Source organism: Urocitellus parryii, chromosome 1 (assembly GCF_045843805.1).
Source record: "Urocitellus parryii isolate mUroPar1 chromosome 1, mUroPar1.hap1, whole genome shotgun sequence".
NCBI lineage: Eukaryota > Metazoa > Chordata > Mammalia > Rodentia > Sciuridae > Urocitellus > Urocitellus parryii.
Genome location: NC_135531.1, coordinates 139333264 through 139354144, shown reverse-complemented (window position 1 = coordinate 139354144; position 20881 = coordinate 139333264). Strand labels below are relative to the sequence as shown.

The following is a 20881-nucleotide window of genomic DNA, read 5'->3' as shown; positions in this document are numbered from 1 at the left end:
CTCAGTCTCCTCTCCCACCAAGCCCAGACAAAACCTCAGAGAATCTGACTCAACTGTACTTCTGGCTACTAGAAGTCGATAAGTACATTAATATCTATTTGCTACCTCTGGTGTAGACAGAGGATAAACACAGAATGTGGAAAAATAGTTTCTAGTTTTGGCTCAGGCACAAATTTACTCTTTGGGGGCGGAGGGGGTACCAGGGATTGAACTCAGGGGCACTCAACCACTGAGCCACATCCCCAGCCCTATTTTGTATTTTATTTAGAGACAGGGTCTCACTAAGTTGCTTAACACCTCGATTTTGCTGGGGCTGGCTTTGAACTAGCGATCCTCCTGTCTCAGCCTCCAGAGCTTCTGGGATTACAAATATGCACCCCTTGGAAGTGGGAGTTCATAACTCACTTGAAGCTGATGTTTGAAATGTGATATGTCGGGAGCTTTGTGAGGTTTTGAACAACCAATAAAAATAAATAAATAAAAAATAAAAATAAATTAAAAAATAAAAAACAAATATGCACCCCTGCACCCAGCTACAAATTTATTTTTGAATAAGCCACTCCCCCTCTCTGGGAGACGTGATTGACAACACCTGCAGCTTTTAAAACATATGCTTTGTGGAGCTTTGGGGTTATCATCAGGTACCCCAAAATGGAGAAACAAGAGGGTATAATCATCAATTCCACCTCACCTTTTCCCAAGCAGCTCCACTTCCGTCTGTTTTGGATAAAGGTCTTCCAACTCAAATTCATCTGCTGAAAGGTTCCCATGGAAAAAAATAGGGGGTGTGCAGACCATAGACAAAATGAAGTGCAGTCTTCTCTGAATGGAGAGGCCTCCCCTAAGTCCCAGACTGCAGGTCCTGTAGGAATGTTGGCCCCGTGTTACTAAAGAACCCAGTCGTCTGAGAAGAACCAGAAATCAAGATCTACGTGAGACTTCCTAATCTAAAACATGTCAATGCAAATGAAGCATGTTTGTGACCTAGATACACCTGTGGTTTGTCAAATTGCAAACTCTAGTCCAGGCGATCTGAGAAGGTTCTCTGAGCTCTCATAGGGCCTTGAGATCTCAATGTCTATAACAAGAGAATAGTTCTCTATGTCTACTGAGGCCTTGAAGGTGTAATCACCTTAAACTGCCTCGTTCAAGTCTGGGGGTCTTAATGACCTTCCTCCTAGCACCCCTGCAAACATCTTACTCCAGGGACCTGCAGGTCAACCTCCAAACCAACTCCTGATTCCAGATGCCCTTCCTCAGCTCCTCTGGGCTCCAGTCCAAGAGCAAACAAGGGATGTGACAACTGTAATGGCTTTCTGATATTGGCTCAGGTTGCCCCTGTTCTCTGAGTCCCCTTCTCAGAGGGCTCTATCCACAAGTCTCTGCAAATAGAAAACAGTCCATGAGATGCACTCAGGTTTGTGTTTGCCCCCCCCCAACCCTGTTCACCTTAACACTCCTACACTACCCCTGCCCCTGCCCCTTGCCTCTGAGGCCATATTTTCCATCATCATTAGCAAGACGGGTGAGTCAGGCCTGAGGTTGCAGGCATAGCACAGTTGACCCAATCCGTTGACCCAGTTCCTTCACCAGGGTCACAATCTCAAATACCCTGATGGGGCAGGCAAGAATTTTTCATGAATGAAACAGGATGAGGAGAAAAAAAATATCAGAAGACGCAAGCTTATCGAAGGGTGGCCTCTCTTTAACTCCTGCCTGTGGCTCCTGGCAGGAAGAAATGTGGGCCCTGGGATGCCAGGCCTTGACATAGGACTTAAATCTAGGGTTTTATCCAATATTCTCTAAATTGACAATTAAGTCACCACCTTTAAAAACATCATTGACTAAACCCAACCCACGGGGAATGAGTTACAAGCCTCCCCACCAGGTCCTGTCCTTTACCACTAGAGGTTTCTTAGGAATTCCAGTCCACCACGCCCCCTGGTGGACTCTCTCAGAACTTCATCCTCTGGGGTCATGGTCTTGCTCTCCTAACAAAGATTCCTTCATTTGTTCCACGTGGGTGTGCCCAGGGTGGGTCACTTATCCGGGCACAGGAAAGGCCCTCAATAAACCCTCCATAAATGAGTGAGTGACCCAATGAGTCAACACATAGGCGAGGTGAAGGCTTAGAGCTGTAAAATGACTTTCCCAATCCATGCTGTCAAGACCAGGGATCTTAATCCAGCTACTATGATTCCCTTCTTTATCTAACGCTTGTTTACTCATTTATTTATTTATTTACTTACTTAGCGGGAATACTTGTAAGAAATAAAAATTTTATGGCTGGGGATATAGCTCAGTTGGTAGAGTGCTTGCCTAGCATGTACAAGGCCCTGGGTTCAATCCCCAGTACCACAGGAAAAAGAAAAGAAATAACACTTTATTTCATCCAGACCACTGAATCAGGGCCCTTCCCCTTCCCACTCTGGAGCGACACGTTAGGAACTGAAGGACGGGTTTGATACTTTCTCTGTGGTGAGAGTTTAAAAAGCTGGTAAGAAGCGATATCCCACCCCTGAGCCCCACAATCTCCTTTGCATTTCCACTTAGGCCCAAAAAAGGTTCCCCAAAGGGCTCCTGAAAAGGGCACGTAGGTCAGGCCCCCAATGATCTCAACACATAGGGAGAAGCCAGCATTTAAAAAAAAAAAAAAACTCTACAGATGATTAATCACTCAGCAGCTTCCTTAAGGCATCAGAAATTTCCCAGCTCTTAAAGCTAGGGGTGGCCAGGAACCACAGGCATGGTCCACAGAGCCCAACGGTAATGCAAATCATACTGCAGCTGTAAAGCACTAGAACTGGACTGTAATCCTCCTCCATGTACATGATGAGTGTGACCCTGAATCAATCATTCACTGTATCTGGGCCTCTGTTTTTCAGCATCTGTAAAATTAGCCAGTAGGACTAGGCCTTTCCAGCTCTGATGTTCTGCCTCTTTTTCTAAGAATTCGTGGATTACGATGGCTCCCAGGATTAGGGGCACAGCCCGATGCAAACACTCACACAAAAGCAAAATTAAACTTTAATATTTAATGAAATATATACATTATCCTGCTGCCAAAGGCAGCCTGATTGCAATTTTCTTGAGATAATTTAATTTCAGATTTATGTCAATGAACCGCACCTCCCCATGGGGTCCTTTTGGCAGGCGCCCTCTCGCACACATAAATCAGGATCTAATTTATATGGGCTTCACAGTACCAGACAATTGCAGGGCCTGGGTGGGAACCCTGCATGTCATTTCTAGCCATGGGCAGTAACTCTTTGGGGCATCTTAATGGTATGAGGCTAAAATGAAAAGAAAAACCGAAGTCTGAGGTTAAACAAGGGAGAGAAAAAAAAAAAAAAGAACAAGCTTTTGTTTACGTGGAAGTAACAATGAGGCACATTTCCACTCAACGAAGGGGGAGAAAAATAACACAGAGAGCTATCCAGCTAGGAAAAGGGCTCAAGACAGGATGAGCATCACCCTACTGGGGGGTGCGTAGGTATCAGTCTTGAGAGGAGAGCTGCTGAATTGCCTTGGTCCCCAAACCTGGCTATGCATGAGCATCACCCAGGAAACTCATTGAACAATAGCCTCAGGGCCCATCTCCAGAGATTTGGCATCACCAAGTGTGGGTTTGGGCCAGGAATTCTGCAATATAACAAGTTTCCTGGGTAATTCTACTGCCCATTAGAGTCTGGTCTGCACATTTGTTTTAAAAGACAAGGATGAGGTAACCTGTAAGAAATCTTCCAGCCCTGAAACTTTGTAACTCTGAAATTCAAAAGGATCTTGAAGCAGAGCAATTTTTAGTGGAGAGCTTCCCTAAGATAATCCCAACCCTCTGGGGCTGAGAATGGCTACCTAGTTCAAGAGCTACTCTCTCTCCAGATAGATAGGGAAACTGAGGCCTGTCAAATGGGAGGGGCTCTCCTGAGGTCAAACAGCCAATGAGTGCTTGGAGTCATGCCTAAATTCCATAGGTCCTGACACTCCTGCAGAGGAAGAACCCGGATTCTAACCCAAGCCTAAGTCTCCTCCTATGCACCAAGGTCTCAGAACAGGAGGAGATCTTGGCTAAGTCTGGGTACAATAATTGGGGGCACCTTTTAAAGAAGAACAGAATGGATTGGATACCAGAGGACAAACAGAGATTTACTTCCTTCTTTCCACTCTCAGCAAACTTTGGTTCAAGTCCAAAGTTTCACCCCCACTACTTTTTAGCTAAATGAGACTGAGGCCATTATTAAAACTCTGTGCTCATCAATGAAGTGGGGACAATGATTCCTTTCTGCCTACCTCAGTCCCTCATGGGGATCAACATGAAATTGGACTTTAAAAATTTTTCAAAAACTGCAAATTACAATCATCCTGTGAAGGATTATGACCTATTATGGAAGCTCTAACCACCCTCAAGTTCAGCTCAAGTTCATCACTGTTACAAAGTCTTCCCTGTCTCAATCTTCAGAACCTTTCTCACCTAGACTCTGCTGCTTTGTTTTGTTTAATATTTTTTTGGTTGTTGATGTACCTTTATTTTACTTATTTACATGCAGTGCTGAGAATCAAGAACACAGTGCCTCACACATGCTAGGCAAGCTCTCTAGCTACAAACTCCAGCCTGACTCCTGCTGTTTTTATCACCCATACCCAAGGTCTTGCATTCCTCTTTTATTATTTTACACTGATGCTCTTGTCAGCAAATGTGGAAGCCCAGTGATTAAAATTCTGGATTCTGCCACTGTCTGTAACTCAAGCATGCCTCTTCCTTCCCCTGAATCTCTCCTAGAGTGTAGACATTATGATGACCACCTTTGGTAAAGGCAAATCTGAACTCAAACTCTGGCTCAACCATTGATTAACAGTGGTGGCCATTGGACAAATAATTTAACCTCTCAGAGCCTCTGTTTCCTCATCAGCGAACATAACCATTCCTTCTCATGAAGTTGTTGGGAGAATGCAATGAGATGATCTTTAGTAAAACTTAGCACAGCAGCAAATGCAATATTGCTTGGTAAGTGGTAACTGCTATAATAAATATGATAAAGGAAAGAAATTGGGCTCCAGCTAGACAGAATGCTCTCCAACAAGGAGATACCAATGCAGTAAATATTCCTCCACTTCCTTCCTATCTTTGGCTGTAAGATAAAAAAAAAAAAATTTAATTTAATTTAAAAAAAAAACTTGCCTTGAAAATGTTTAACAAATATGTGGACTTTCCTTGAGATTCCCTCTGGATTCTCCACTGGTAATTCCTATCATCGCCCTTTCAGGCAATCATTCTTAGTTCATAAGTTCAAGGCAAGGAACTTGCTGTTCCTTGCGATTCCCAAGATGGCCTCCAAATGTTGGAGCCATAAATACATTTCAGACATAAATTAGGAGGCAGCCAGTGGGGTTTGGGGAAGGGATTTCAACCATATGGCAGCATGATGAATCATCCTGTGTTAATGAAAGCACATCTCAGCTCAGCCTCTGGTGTTCTATACCTGCTGCTCACCTGGGGACAAGGAAGTCTGGCATAGAGATGTTAAATGGAGCCCACCCCCACCCCTCCCGTGCTTCAGGGTGGGGTAGCAGGCAAGTAAGGAGGTCTTCCATCAAGGGGACCCGTCCCTGAAGTCAGTGTTCTGGAATTGGTCCTAAACTGTGGATTTCTCCATGGCCTGAGGCTAAGCAGGAATCTCTCTTGATTGGCAGGTCCTCCGGTGAACGTGAGCTGCAACATTTTCATCAACAGCTTCGGATCCATTGCTGAGACGACCATGGTGAGTGAGTCAAAATACAAGCTGCTCCTTCCCGCTGGGGATATGTCTCTCCCGGAAACAGTTATCCTCTGTATTGATCTTCCCCAAGGAGGTAGAGACTCAGTGTTTTATTGTCAGGTCTCAGTGGTAAACCACAGGGCTCCAGTGTTTTTACTGTACTATTCAAAGCTGTGGGTATATACATAACATATGAAAATGGATAAAAAAAATAATAATGATAATAACAGGGCTAACACTTGCCAAATATCCAGGATTACAAAAAAAACTATTCAACAAGCTAAATTTTTAGATTACAAGAAAATGTGAAAACCTGGTCATATGTTTAAAATTTGACTGCAGAATGGCAGAAGACTTCTGGTTCTAGAAGCTGAAATGATATGTTGGGTTAACTGCGCGATTTGCTCCATTTGTTAAAGTATTTAAAATTTTTCTGCAATAAAAGCTTAAAATAGATCAATTATACAAGAAGAAAAAAGACCATAAAGCAAAAATTGGTGTTAATAGCAATTGTCTCCGAATCACTGACTTACAGATAATTTTTATTTTATTCTTTCAGTATTGCTGTATTTTTCAAATCTCTACAAGGAGTGAATATTACATTAATGATCACAGATATATTTGAATGACTAACATTTTTCTCAACCTTTGGAAACAAACAAAAAATAAATCAATTGTACTCATGTGAACAGAATGATCTAGAATGTGAAAAAATAATCAGAGCAACCAAAAATCAACCCTCTGAGCAGAGAGACAGGCAGCCAGTGAAGCCAAGTGCCATGTATACTGTGGGAGACCAACCTTGCACTTGACTGAGTCACACTCCCTGGCTGGGTGCTGAGGTGCTCAGTCGCAGAAATGTGGCAGAGCTTTCCCCACCCTTCTTGGGTTCGAGGGTCGGTGTCTCGTGCATGGGTGTGTCTTGCTACAGCCCTTGGGTGGAGCTACGCTCACCTGTTCCTTTGTAATCTAACCCCTTGCCCTGTTTAGGATAGAATCTTCCAAGGAAGTGCCTTGTGTGTGTCCCCTCCTCTTACTGTGCCCTTGGGTGTGGCTTACCCAGGTGTCAGTCAACCTGCTGACAGTGGACATCATGAAGATACTCAGCCCCCTGAAACCTGACCCCTTGCCTCATTTGAATAGCTTCTCAATAAAAGGGGTCAGCGCGTGCTCTCGCTCTCTCTCTTCCTGCGGACCCTTAAGGTCAGAGGAGCCGTCACAGCGACCCCAAAGAAAAAGGTATTTGTGTCTCTTGTGTGGTTATTTTGCATAGCCCAGTCAGCCCAGTTCAACTGGAGTGACCCCTGAGCCTTTTAGTCGCTATCAGAAACCCGGCAGTATACTGCTGCCCCGAGCTCTCGAACTCATCCATTTCTCCACCCACCTGCCCCTTCTCCAGTTGAAGCGTCTGTCATGGCTTGCGCACATTCCTACAAAGCCTTCTTGCCCCACTCCAGTCGATCCCGCAAAGCAGCATTTCTCAGACACAAATCTAGCCACCCACTCCCTTGCTTAAGCCTTCCTGGTGGCTGCCCACCCGCTTCTGCTCTAAACCCAAATTCCTTGCAAAGCCTTTAAGGCCCTTTGTGATCCTGATCCGCTTCATCTCTTCTCTCGCCCACCGCACGCTAGTTATGCCCATTGCTCAGCGTTCGCCACACAGACGGCTTCTCTCGGGTTCACAGGCTTTGGTTGATGTCCTGAGGCCTCTGCCTAAAGCACCTGCTTCAACATCTTTCCCTCACCAACTCCTATTCTCCTTCAAGACAGTGCTTAGAAGTCCTTCCACAGGACGCCTTCCCTCTCCAACATATGTGTGCATGCGTGTGTGGGTTTAGACGCCAGGGGTCTCTTCTGTTATGTCAAGACACATTTTACTACTCCCTCAATGGCACTTGCCACTGTATCCATCTGTATTCTTTGTCCCTCCTATGACTATAACGTAAGTTCTTTGCAGGCTGGAATCTACTCCATTTCCTGGAGCCACCTCAGCATCTAGCTAGGGTTCAATAGTAGGCACTTAATAATTTTTAAATAAATAAAGCAAATAGGATATATTGTTTGTGAGTTCCAACCATTATTCACTCCTAAAAACGTTTATGAAGATTAGATTTAAATTTTTAGTCGAAGACTGGCAAAAATCACTAGGCTCTGCAGGTCATGGAGCAAATGTCCCCAGAGTTTATTCTTTTGCAAGGAGACTTGTCTGGATACGATCAAGAAGACCCTGTACAGGAAGGGCAGCTGTGAACTAGGAATAACCGTGGCTGCTTTTCACCTAGTGTCCAGGCCAAAGAGCCGAGTTTTTCTACCCCTTGAAAGACTGTCTCACAAAAATTGTGAAGGAGCCCTCTGCTTCCCTTCCTCTCCTCCCAAATCAGAAACATGTTGGCACCTGCACTACCCATTACCTTTGCACTCTTCTTCCTCCATGGTAGATGGTTAGCAAACCAAGTCACAGTCTGGACCGCCTGGTTATGTAAGGGGCCTGGCTCTTTGAGGTCAGGGCAGGTATCTGCACGCCACCCTCCCACCCCTACTCACACTGGTTTCCTTTTATGACCCAACAGATTTATCTCCTTATTACAGATTCCTGAAAGAATAAGAGCATATCCTTATTCTGTCTGGGTGGAGATTAAAAGCCCCTGCTGTAGAGTCACAGACCTGAATTTGAATTCACTCTCCATCTGCAAGGAGTTTATTTGCTTCATGTCTTTAAGCCTCAAGTTCCTCATCTGTAAAACCCCAGGGGTGATTATCACACCGACCTCATCAGGTTATTACGTGTACCATATGCAGGAAAGTATTCATCTCAGTAAATGCTTTATGAATGTTACTAAATATTTTGGCTAAAGATAATGACGATGTCAAAGACGATGATGATGATGGTGGTGGAGATTCTGGACACTGAAGCCCCAACACTTACACTAATTAGCTGTGTGATCTTGAACAATCCCTAGACTTCTCTGAGCCTTGGTTTCTCCCTTCCCTACCCCCATGTCTTCTACCCGCTCCCTCTTGCCACTTTTTGCTTTCTAGAGAGACAGTATAGCACAGTGATCAAGGCACTGTCTTCAAAACCCAGACAAAATCTGAGACTCAGCACTGTGACCTTGGGCAAGGCCACCTAAGTCAGCTTCCTCAACTGTAAGATGGAAATACAGATGGCCTCATCTCGTGACCTGTTGTCAGAGGAGACAGTGTGAAAAGTGCTAAGCACAGGACCTGACTTGAAGCACACAGGCAATGCAAGTCGGCGGTTGTTACTAAACGTCACCTGCCTTCATCAGCACGTTTTTCACATTCACCTGCTCACTTGATTCCTTCACCAAATGCTGGGTCTTCCCACCACTCTGTGAAGTGGACCTGGCTTACACCCCATTTTACAGCTGAGGAAGCCAAGATGGAGAAATTACATCACACAGGCAGTTAGAGACCAAGAAAGAATGAGCCCTGATGTTCAGAACCCATAGATAAGTGTTCTCTACCACACTGCCACAACAGCGAAGAGCTCAAGGAACCGGGGGCCAGAGACCTGCAAATCACAGAGAAGCAAAAACCAAAGGGTTCTCAAAAGTGGAAATCCATTGTGAGTACAGTGACACACACCTGTAATCCCAGCTACTCAGGAGACTGAGGCAGGAGGATCACAAATCGGAGGCCAGCCTCAGCAACTTAGCAAGACTCTGTCTCAAAATGAAATACAAAGGGCTGGGGAGTGTAGCTCGGTGGTAGAACACCCTTGGCTTCTATCCCCAGTACTATCCACCCCCCCCCCCCGCCAAAAAAAAAAAAAGAACAAAAAAAGAAAAAGAAAGAGAAGGAAAAGAAATCTAACCCCAGATTATGCCGGCTCACACACCAACTGATAATGGAGATGACCAATAAAAGAAGCCCAGAGGAGATGGCCCCTTTGGTGAAGATTAATCATCTTTAGAGAGGAACTGAAGGCTGGGCAGTGAGAGCTCCCTAAGGAGAGGTTCACGGTTCACGTTGCTCCCTCCTATTTATTAAGGTAATCCAAGGCAGGGCAGGGGCGCCATTTCCAGCTTGCACCTTTGGTGATATTGTGAATTTTTTCATTAGCTTCTTAATTACCTGTATGTGTTACATTTTCTTTGCAGACAATTTAGAAGAAAAAAAAAAAACCTAGAATCTCAAACCTGGGGGTGGGGGAGGCTTTAGAAACTGTCTAACCCAGTTTTACAGAGAGAATCTGATGGCTAGTGTGATATAGTCCCTTGAGCAAGGTCACATGGCATGAAACAGGGGGACAGAAAGCCAGGCCCCATGCTCTCTAGGTTTTTCCTCCCTTCATCTTCTTTCTCCCCAAGACCCTACCAACCTACTTTGGACCACTTTCCCACTGGGGCCTTTCACCTGTCACTCAAAGTGTGCTTGGGGAGCAATGCTGCACCTGTATTCATATAACAACACGAACAACAGCTTGTTCTCAAAGAACATTTCAGATGCTACCCTGTGTCAGGCAGTGTGTGAAGCAATTCTGTGTATATCACCTCATTTCAGCCTCACAATAACCCCCAGAAAGTAGGGAAGGTTATATACCCAGTTTATAAGTGAGAAAACTGAGGATCAGAAAGGTTAGGTTTTTTACCCAAAGATACATAGCTAACGAATAGGAGAGGTAGAACCTGAAATCAGAGCTCTCTGACCCCAGCACAGGGTTTCCTAACCCAAATAGAAATATCTGATTCCTGGATGTTTGGGGTTTCCCAGCCATTGCTTGTCTCCTTCGATTATAGGGAATTAGAAGAGAAAGGGTACTCCTTTGAACAGACACAGAAACAGGCGGCTGGAGAGAGGATTGAACTTGCCCGTGAACCCAGAGCTAATAGGTGCTGCGGTCAGCCCTGGGTTCTGGCTCTCCACCCACACAGATCTGGCTGTGCACATGGACATAGTCCCAGTGTCAGAAACTTTCCAGACTGGGTTTGCTTCCCAGGAGCAGCAGGATGCAGAGCAGCTCCAGAGACAGCTGGAGTCCCCAGGCCTAAGTGTCTGCCTCCCAGGGCTTGGCTCTATTCACTGGAGCTAGCAGACCTGAGAGCAGAGAGAGGCAGCCAGCAAAGCCACGGGGTCTTGGTCCATTCCCATCCCAGGGAAGCCTGACTTGGCCTGTCCTTCATCTGACCTTCCCAGGGCTCTTTTTGAATCTGCCCTATAGGAAGGTAAAAGTCCATGGGCAGGGTCTGTGGCTCAGGGTCGTGCACTTGCCTGGCACATGTGAGAGACATTCTCAGCACTGCATATAAATAAATAAAATAAAGGTCTATCAACAACTAAAAAAAGATTTTAAAAATGTAAAGTAGATAAAAGTACATGCAGGAATACATAAGAGAGTGGAAGAAAGGAGTCCTGATCTAGAAATAGAAGCCAGCTTCTCTGAACACGTGTGCTTACGAAGGCGCCGTCGTGTGTGCCCTGGGAGACAGTGATCCAAACCCCCGGCACCAGGGTTTGAGTTGTAGCCCTGCCGCCACCTATGAGGCTCGGGTCCCCCAGGCACCCTGTTCTAACAATGGTGTGTAGATTACCCAGAGCAATGGGGATGTAAGCATTCGGTGACTGCTACAGAGATGTAGAACATTATTATCCACGGAACTAATCACACAAGGGCTCCAACCCATACACATGGGGAAATGCCTTTCTGGTTGGTTGGTTGTATCTGTTTGCTATTCTCTCTTCAATCCGGGGCTCTTTTCACCCTACTTATGAAGGTTCTATATGTGCTCAGTGTGGTTGAGGCTCTAGGGATGGAGTTCCAATTCGGTCTTTAAGCTAAGCATTTTCACAGAAACAAATAAACTCCCAAATCTCAGTGCTTTAAAACAACAAAGATTCACCCCTCCTACAAAGCCTGCTGCAGATCTAGAGGACTCCCCAGGGCTACTGTCTCAGGGCAGTGGCTCGGCGCTGCGTTTCCACATCAACTCACAAGTTCACATTTTCCATTAAAGGCAGGATGCACGGGTGCATTAGTCCGCTTGGGCCACCGTAACAAAATGCCGAACAATAGAAATTTACTTTGTCACCATTCTGGAGGCTACAAGTCCAAGATCCAGGTGCCATCAATGTTGGTTTCTGGCGAGGCCCTCTCTTCCTGGCTTGTAGACAGCTCTCTTCTCACTATGTCCTTGCAGGGCTACTTCTCTCTGCATGCAGAGAAAGACAGACAGACAGACAGACCAACACACATACACACATACACACACACACACACACACACACACACACACACCCCTTCATCTCCTTCTAAGGACACTAATCCTATCAGATTAGGGCCTCACCATTATGACCTCACTTCACTTCCTGAAAGACTCTCCAATACATTCCCACTGGGTGTCAGAAAATCCTCTTATAAATTTTGGAGAGACACAAACATTCAATCCATAACAAGAGACAAGTAAATGCTTTTTACCTATAAGTGACATCGGCCACATCTGCTTCCATTTTACCACTGAAATAAAGACACATGGCCCTGCCTGAAGAGTACACTCCTCCCAAGTTTTTAGAAATAAACAGGAACAAGACATCAGGGAATAGTAGGTCTCCGTTTTCAAGGAATCTATTGGGCAAAGAAACCAAAGATAATAGTAGAGTCTGATGAGTGAGATTACAGAGGTATGCACAGGGTGTTATAGAACACAGAGAATACTAATAACCAAAAGTACCACAAGCTAGTACTTACTGAATGCGTATCATGTGCCAAGCACTGTGAAAAGTGCTGCTCTGTGATTTGGAGTAATTTTGCTACCGGAGCAATCTGATCGTGCTATTCTCCAGGTTAAAATCTTCCAAGAGAGAACAGTTTCAGGGGATGACTCAAAGGATGAGGGCTTTGAAAAAACGGGTCTGTGCTCAGTAGTGCCAAAAAAGGAGGAAGGTCCAGTAAGACTATAGCATAAGGGCTGGGGATGTAGCTTAGTGGTAGAGCACTTGTCTAGCATGGGTGAGGTCCTCGGTTTGATCCCCAACACCGAATGGATGAATAAAATAAATAGATACATAGAGGAAAAGAGAACAGCATCCGTAGGTTTGGCAGAGGGACATAGGAGGAGGGAACATGTACGAAATTAGGGAAAGTGATTTCAGAGGCATAAAGAAAGCAAAAGGCAAATGAATACAAAGACGGCATACAGATAAGGTCTTTCTACAAGCTCTGTGGTGAATGGAGTGTGAGGTTTTGTATTGGTGTTTGTCATGTATTGAATACTTTTCTGAAAGCCAGATAACTGTGGTTAATGAATTATGGTAATTAGGTCATATAATACAACAGCCTCATTTTATAGATGAGGAAAATGGGGCTCAGAGAGTCTTGATACACCCAAGTTTTTCCAGCTGATGAAAACATGAAAAGGATAAAAACATAAGGGAAAAAAACATGGGAAGATTATAAAAGGCAGTTCTTTTTTCTTTTTAATTTATTTTTTTAATGTTGGTTGTTCAAAACATTACATAGTTCTTGATATATCATATTTCACATTTTGATTCAAGCGGGTTATGAACTCCCATTTTACCCCGTATACAGCTTGCAGAATCACATCAGTTACACTTCATTGCTTTACATATTGATAAACTCATGTCTGTTGTATTCTGCTGCCTTTCCTATCCTCTACTATCCCCCCTCCCCTCCCCTCCCCTCCCCTCTTCTCTCTCTACCCCCACTACTGTAATTCATTCCTCCCCCTTGTACTGTTTTTTCCCTTTCCCCTCACTTCCTCTTGTATGTAATTTTGTATAACCCTGAGGGTCTCCTTCCATTTCCATGCAATTTCCCTTCTCTCTCCCTTTCCCTCCCACCTCTCATCCTTGTTTAATGTTGGTCTTCTTCTTGTGCTCTTCTTCCCTAGTCTGTTCTTAGTTACTCTCCTTATATCAAAGGAGACATTTGGCATTTGTTTTTTAGGGCTTGGCTAGCTTCGCTTAGCATAATCTGCTCTAATGCCATCCATTTCCCACCAAATTCTATGATTTTGTCATTTTTTACTGCAGAGTAATACTCCATTGTGTATAAATGCCACATTTTTTTTATCCATTCGTCTATTGAAGGGCATCTAGGTTGATTCCACAGTCTTGCTATTGTGAATTGTGCTGCTATGAACATCGATGTAGCAGTGTCCCTGTAGCATGCTCTTTTTAGGTCTTTAGGGAATAGACCGAGAAGGGGAATGGCTGGGTCAAATGGTGGTTCCATTCCCAGCTTTCCAAGAAATCTCCATACCGCTTTCCAAATTGGCTGCACCAATTTGCAGTCCCACCAACAATGTACAAGTGTACCCTTTTCCCCACAACCTCGCCAGCACTTATTGTTGTTCGACTTCATAATGGCTGCCAATCTTACTGGAGTGAGATGGTATCTTAGGGTGGTTTTGATTTGCATTTCTCTGACTGCTAGAGATGGTGAGCATTTTTTCATGTACTTGTTGATTGATTGTATGTCCTCCTCTGAGAAGTGTCTATTCAAGTCCTTGGCCCATTTATTGATTGGGTTATTTGTTATCTTATTGTCTAATTTTCTGAGTTCTTTATATATTCTGGATATTAGGGCTCTATCTGAAGTGTGAGGAGTAAAGATTTGTTCCCATGATGTAGGCTCCCTATTTACCTCTCTTATTGTTTCTTTTGCTGAGAAAAAACTTTTTAGTTTAAGTAAGTCCCATTTGTTGATTCTAGATGTTAACTCTTGTGCTATGGGTGTCCTATTGAGGAATTTGGAGCCCGATCCCACAGCATGTAGGTCGTAGCCAACTTTTTCTTCTATCAGATGCCATGTCTCTGATTTGATATCAAGCTCCTTGATCCATTTTGAGTTAACTTTTGTGCTTGGCAAGAGAAAGGGATTCAGATTCATTTTGTTGCATATGGACTTCCAGTTTTCCCAGCACCATTTGTTGAAGATGCTATCCTTCCTCCATTGCATGCTTTTAGCCCCTTTATCAAATATAAGAAAGTTGTAGTTTTGTGGGTTGGTTTCTGTGTCCTCTATTCTGTACCATTGGTCCACCCGCCTGTTTTGGTACCAGTACCATGCTGTTTTTGTTACTATTGCTCTGTAGTATAGTTTGAGATCTGGAATCGCTATACCACCTGATTCACACTTCCTGCTTAGTATTGTTTTTGCTATTCTGGGTCTTTTATTCTTCCATATGAATTTCATGATTGCTTTCTCCATTTCTACAAGAAATGCAGTTGGGATTTTGATTGGCATTGCATTAAACCTATAGAGAACTTTTGGTAATATCGCCATTTTGATGATGTTAGTTCTGCCTATCCATGAACAGGGTATGTTTTTCCATCTTCTAAGGTCTTCTTCAATTTCTCTTTTTAGGGTTCTGTAGTTTTCATTGTATAAGTCTTTCACCTCTTTTGTTAGGTTGATTCCCAAGTATTTTATTCTTTTTGAGGATATTGTGAACGGCGTGGTTGTCCTCGTTTCCATTTCAGAGGATTTGTCGCTGATATACAGGAATGCCTTTGATTTATGCGTGTTGATTTTATAACCTGCCACTTTGCTGAATTCATTTATTATCTCTAATAGTTTCTTTGTAGACCCTTTTGGGTCTGCTAGATATAGAATCATGTCATCTGCAAATAGTGATAATTTAAGTTCTTCTTTTCCTATTTTTATGCCTTTAATTTCTTTCGTCTGTCTAATTGCTCTGGCCAGTGTTTCGAGAACTATGTTGAACAGAAGTGGTGAAAGAGGGCATCCCTGTCTTGTTCCAGATCTTAGAGGGAATGCCTTCAATTTTTCTCCATTCAGAATGATGCTGGCCTGTGGCTTATCATAGATTGCTTTTACAATGTTGAGGTATGATCCAGTTATCCCTAGTTTTTCTAGAGTTTTGAACATAAAGGGATGCTGTACTTTGTCGAATGCTTTTTCTGCATCTATCGAGATGATCATATGGTTCTTATTTTTAAGTCTATTGATGTGGTGGATAACATTTATTGATTTCCGTATATTGAACCAACCTTGCATACCAGGGATGAATCCTACTTGATCATGGTGTATAATTTTTTTGATATGTATTTGAATCCGATTCGCCAGAATTTTATTGAGGATTTTTGCATCAAGGTTCATTAGAGATATTGGTCTGTAGTTTTCTTTCTTTGAAGTGTCTTTGTCTGGTTTCGGAATCAGGGTGATGTTGGCCTCGTAGAATGAATTTGGAAGTTCTCCCTCTTTTTCTGTTTCCTGAAATAGCTTGAAAAGTATTGGTGTTAGTTCCTCTTTAAAGGTTTTGTAAAACTCTGCTGTATACCCATCCGGTCCTGGGCTTTTCTTAGTTGGTAATCTTTTGATGGTTTCTTCTATTTCCTCTATTGTTATTGGTCTGTTTAGGTTGTCTATATCCTCCTGACTCAATCTGGGCAGATTATATGACTTAAGAAATTTATCGATGCCTTCACTATCTTCTATTTTATTGGAGTATAAGGATTCAAAATAATTTCTGATTATCTTCTGTATTTCTGAAGTGTCTGTTGTGATATTGCCTCTTTCATCCCGTATGCTGGTAATTTGAGTTCTCTCTCTTCTTCTCTTCGTTAGCATGGCTAAGGGTCTGTCAATTTTATTTATTTTTTCAAAGAACCAACTTTTAGTTTTGTCAATTTTTTCAATTGTTTCTTTTGTTTCGATTTCATTAATTTCAGCTCTGATTTTAATTATTTCTTGCCTTCTACTTCTTTTGCTGTTGTTTTGCTCTTCTTTTTCTAGGATTTTGAGATGAAGTATGAGATCATTTATTTGTTGGTTTTTTCTTTTTTTAAGGAATGCACTCCAAGCAATGAATTTTCCTCTTAGAACTGCTTTCAATGTGTCCCATAGATTCCAATATGTTGTGTCTGTGTTTTCATTTAACTCTAAGAATTTTTTAATTTCCTCCTTGATGTCTTCTAAAACCCATTGATCATTCAGTAACCTATTGTTCATTCTCCAAGTGATGCATGATTTTTCCTTCCTTCTTTTATCGTTGATTTTCAGTTTCATTCCATTGTGATCATATAAGATGCATGGTATTATCTCTACTCCTTTATATTGACTAAGAGTTTCCCTGTGACATAATATATGATCTATTTTTGAGAAGGATCCATGTGCTGCTGAGAAGAAAGTGTAGCTGCTTGATGTTGGGTGGTATATTCTATATGTGTCAATTAAGTCTAGGTTGTTAATTGTATTATTGAGTTCTATAGTTTCCTTATTCAGCTTTTGTTTGGAAGATCTGTCCAGTGGTGAGAGAGGTGTGTTAAAGTCTCCCATGATAATTGTATGGTGGTCTATTAGATTCTTGAACTTGAGAAGAGTTTGCTTGATGAACATAGCAGCCCCGTTGTTTGGGGCATATATATTTATGATTGTTATGTCTTGTTGGTGTATGGTTCCCTTGAGCAGTATGTAGTGTCCCTCTTTATCCCTTTTGATTAACTTTGGCTTGAAATCTATTTTATTTGATATGAGTATGGACACTCCTGCTTGTTTCCGCAGTCCATATGAGTGATATGATTTTTCCCAACCTTTCACCTTCAGTCTATGTATATCTTTTCCTATCAAATGTGTCTCCTGAAGGCAGCATATGGTTGGGTCTTGTTTTGTGATCCATTCAACTAGCCTGTGTCTCTTAATTGGTGAGTTTAAGCCATTAACATTTAGGGTTATTATTGAGATATGGTTTGTTCTTCCAGCCATAGTTTGTTTATTAATGCTATTAAACCTGATTTGTTTTCCTCTTTGATTATTTTCCCCCCTTTACTGTCCTACCTCCCACTGTTGGTTTTCATTGTTGTTTTCCATTTCCTCTTCCTGTAGTGTTTTGCCCAGGATTTTTTGAAGAGATGGTTTTCTAGCTGCAAATTCTTTTAACTTTTGTTTGTCGTGGAATGTTTTAATTTCATCTTCCATCCTGAAGCTTAATTTCGAGGGATACCCGATTCTTGGTTGGAACCCATTTTCTTTTAGCGTTTGAAATATGTTATTCCAGGATCTTCTAGCTTTTAGAGTCTGTGTTGAGAGATCAGCTGTTATCCTGATTGGTTTACCCCTAAATGTAATCTGCTTCCTTTCCCTTGTAGCTTTTAAAATTCTCTCCTTATTCTGTATGTTGGACATCTTCATTATAATGTGTCTAGGTGTGGATCTCTTATGATTTTGCACATTCGGCGTCCTGTAGGCTTCTAGGATTTGGGATTCTGTCTCATTCTTCAAGTCTGGGAAGTTTTCTTGTATTATTTCACTGAATAGATTGCTTAATCCTTTGGTTTGGAGCTCTGTGCCTTCCTGTATCCCAATGACTCTTAAGTTTGGTAAAAGGCAGTTCTGATGTCCAGGCCCCCTGACTCCTGGAGGCCTGTCCTTGGCCGGGACCATTGCTAAGCATGAGGCAAGAGGGAGGTGGCCGCTGGGCGTGTAGTGCCAGGGTAGAGCACTTGCCTCTCACGTGCAAGGCCCTGGGTTCCCACCCCAGTACCACAAAAGGTAAAGAGATGAGATGAGATGGCAGAACCACATGACGACATAACCCCACCCGGGTCTTCTGCCCCAGGGTTTTTCCAATAAAATACTAAATGGTATTTATTTAATTCTATCAGAACATTTATTATGAGAAGACTCTGCCCATCCATCCCTTTGGGTATTTGCAAACAAGACCTCAAGATATAGGAAAAACAGGGGGAAAAAAAGATATAGGAAAAGGCTTCCTCACAGGGAGACTAAACCCCTTCAGCCCAACCACAAATATTAACACTTGGCTAGGAAGCATTCACTGCCCGTTGCCATTCAACTGGGTTGAGCGAAAGAGATATTGTGAATCCTTGGAATCCATCTGTTGTTTTCCATCTTTGCTGCTGTCAACTCTGGTTAAAACTGACATCATCTCTCTCTCTTGCTTGACAGAAACAGTCGCCTGACTTCCCTCCGTCTGCTCCTCCTGTCCCCTTCCAGTTCCGACTGTTGGTTGGGGGTTCATTTGAAACCCCAGGTCAGATCACAGAATTCTCCTGCCTCCTAATTCTCTTACTTATTCTGTTCCCTCTACCCAGAAAGATCTCTGCAGGATTGGCTCCTTCTCATCCTTTAGCTCTCAGCTCAGGTATCCCAACCCTCTTGCCTAAAAAATTGCTCCCCTTCCTAGCTACTCTCTATCACACCACCATGTTCTCTATCCTCAGAGCAATACCTAAAATTTTGAAGCTTCTTATTTGTCCATCCATTGACTTGTTTACTTTTTTTTACCAAGAGCAGGGACCTTGTCTCTCCTCTTAATCAGCTCTACATTTCCAGGGCCCAACACATGGCTTGAATCATAGGAGCTAATCAGTGTTTGTGAAAAGAATTAACCTTGGACATTCTCTAGTCTGACCTTCATCTGTTGGTGGAATCCCTGCCACAAACATCGTGGCCAAGTAGTTCCTGCTTGCATAGCGCCAGTGATAGAGACTCTACTACCTCACACAGCAGCCCTTTCTTCTTTGGACAACTCTCAAATCTCTACTTACCAGTGGTTTGAGTCCTGACCCAGGCGCTACACAGAAACAATCTATTTACCTGACGACCCTTTAAGTCAATGAACTTGGCTCTCTGGACACCTCCCAAGCCTGGCCTCTTCAACCATTCTCTCTAGATATCAATCGCTTCACCATGCATGTGGGGCCCTCTCCTTAGACTGCATCCATGACACCCGGGAGTGGTCAGAGCAGAGCAAAGGGATGGCATCATCATCCTTATTCTGGTATATTGAATTAATCTATTTATTTATTCTGTTTGTTATGCATGACAGTAGAATGCAATTCAATTCATAGTACACATAAAGAGCATAATTTTTCATGTCTCTGGTTGTTCACAATGTAGAGTCACACCATTTGTGTCTTCCTACAAGTATCTAGGGTAATGATGTCTGACTTTTCTACCCCCATGTCCCCTCCCTCCCTTTCCCTCCCTTTTGCCCTATCCAAAGTTCCTCCATTCTTCCCATGCTCCCACCCCCCAGTCCCCATTATGGATCAGAATCCACATATCAGAGAAAACATTTGACATTTGTTTTTTGGGGATTGGCTTACTTCACTTAGCATCATATTCTCTAACTCCATCCATTTACCGGCAAATGCCATGATTTTATTTCTTTTAATGCTGAGTAATATTCCATTGTGTATGTATGCCACAATTTCCCTATTCATTCATCTACTGAAGGGCATCTAGATTGGTTCCACAATTTAGCTATTGTAAATTGTGCAAAGCATTACTTTTTCTATTAGAGCTTTATAGCTTTACATAGGAATTGGGTTCATCCTGAGAGACTCATACGTGAATGGAAATTGATTTCAGTTCATGACCGCCCCTCCATTTTCCCTCCTGTCCTACCTTCCCTTCCTATTCTCCTTCCTTTACTCCACTTCCTTTCACTCATCTATTAATTTGTATTTGATTGGTTCTTTATATTATCCTATCCTTCCCTTTCTCTTACATTGTACTCTAGCTTCTGCATATGAATTTCTGAGTTTGGCTTTTTTCACTTTGCTTGATATTCTCCATTTTCATCTATTTACCAACAAATGCGATAATTTCATCCTTTTTTCTGGCTGAGTAGAACTCCATTATATATGTACCTGAGTAATACTTGAAAACAATCATTTGCAATTAATCCAATCGAAAATAGAGCAAGATGGGCTGGGGCTGTAGCTCAGTGGCACAGTGTTTGCCTAGCACGTGTGAGGCACTGGGTTCAAGCCTTAGCACCACTTAAAGAGAAACAAATAAAATAAAGGCATTTTGTCCATCTACAATTACAAAAAAAAATTAAAAGAAAAGAAAATAGAGCAAGAGCCAGGCAATGTGGTGCACGTCTGTAATCCCTCCTTGCAGGAAGATCGCAAGTTCAAACCAGTCTCAGCAACTTAGTGAGGCCCTAAGCAACTCAGTGAGACCCTATCTCAAAATAAAAAATTAAAAGGGGATGTGACTAAGCATGCCTGGGTTTAATCCCTAGTACCAAAGGAAAAGAGAGAGAAAGAGAGAAGGAAGGGAGGAAGGAAGGAAGGAAGGAAAGGAAAGAAGGAAAATAGAGCAAGAGAGAAATAAGAACACTCCTGGTCTACCCTCCCCTCAATTC

The 20881-nt window shown here is 42.8% G+C and overlaps 1 protein-coding gene across 2 annotated transcripts in view; it reads left to right on the top strand.

The window, feature by feature from the left end:
- The window catches only part of Glra1 (glycine receptor alpha 1), an 83619-nt gene that overhangs the window by 35677 nt on the left and 27061 nt on the right, over positions 1–20881 (top strand). For both annotated transcript variants that reach the window (XM_026388314.2, XM_026388313.2), the window contains exon 3: positions 5692–5759. In XM_026388314.2, the coding sequence (XP_026244099.1) occupies positions 5692–5759 (68 nt within the window). The remainder of the gene's footprint in view (positions 1–5691; positions 5760–20881) is intronic.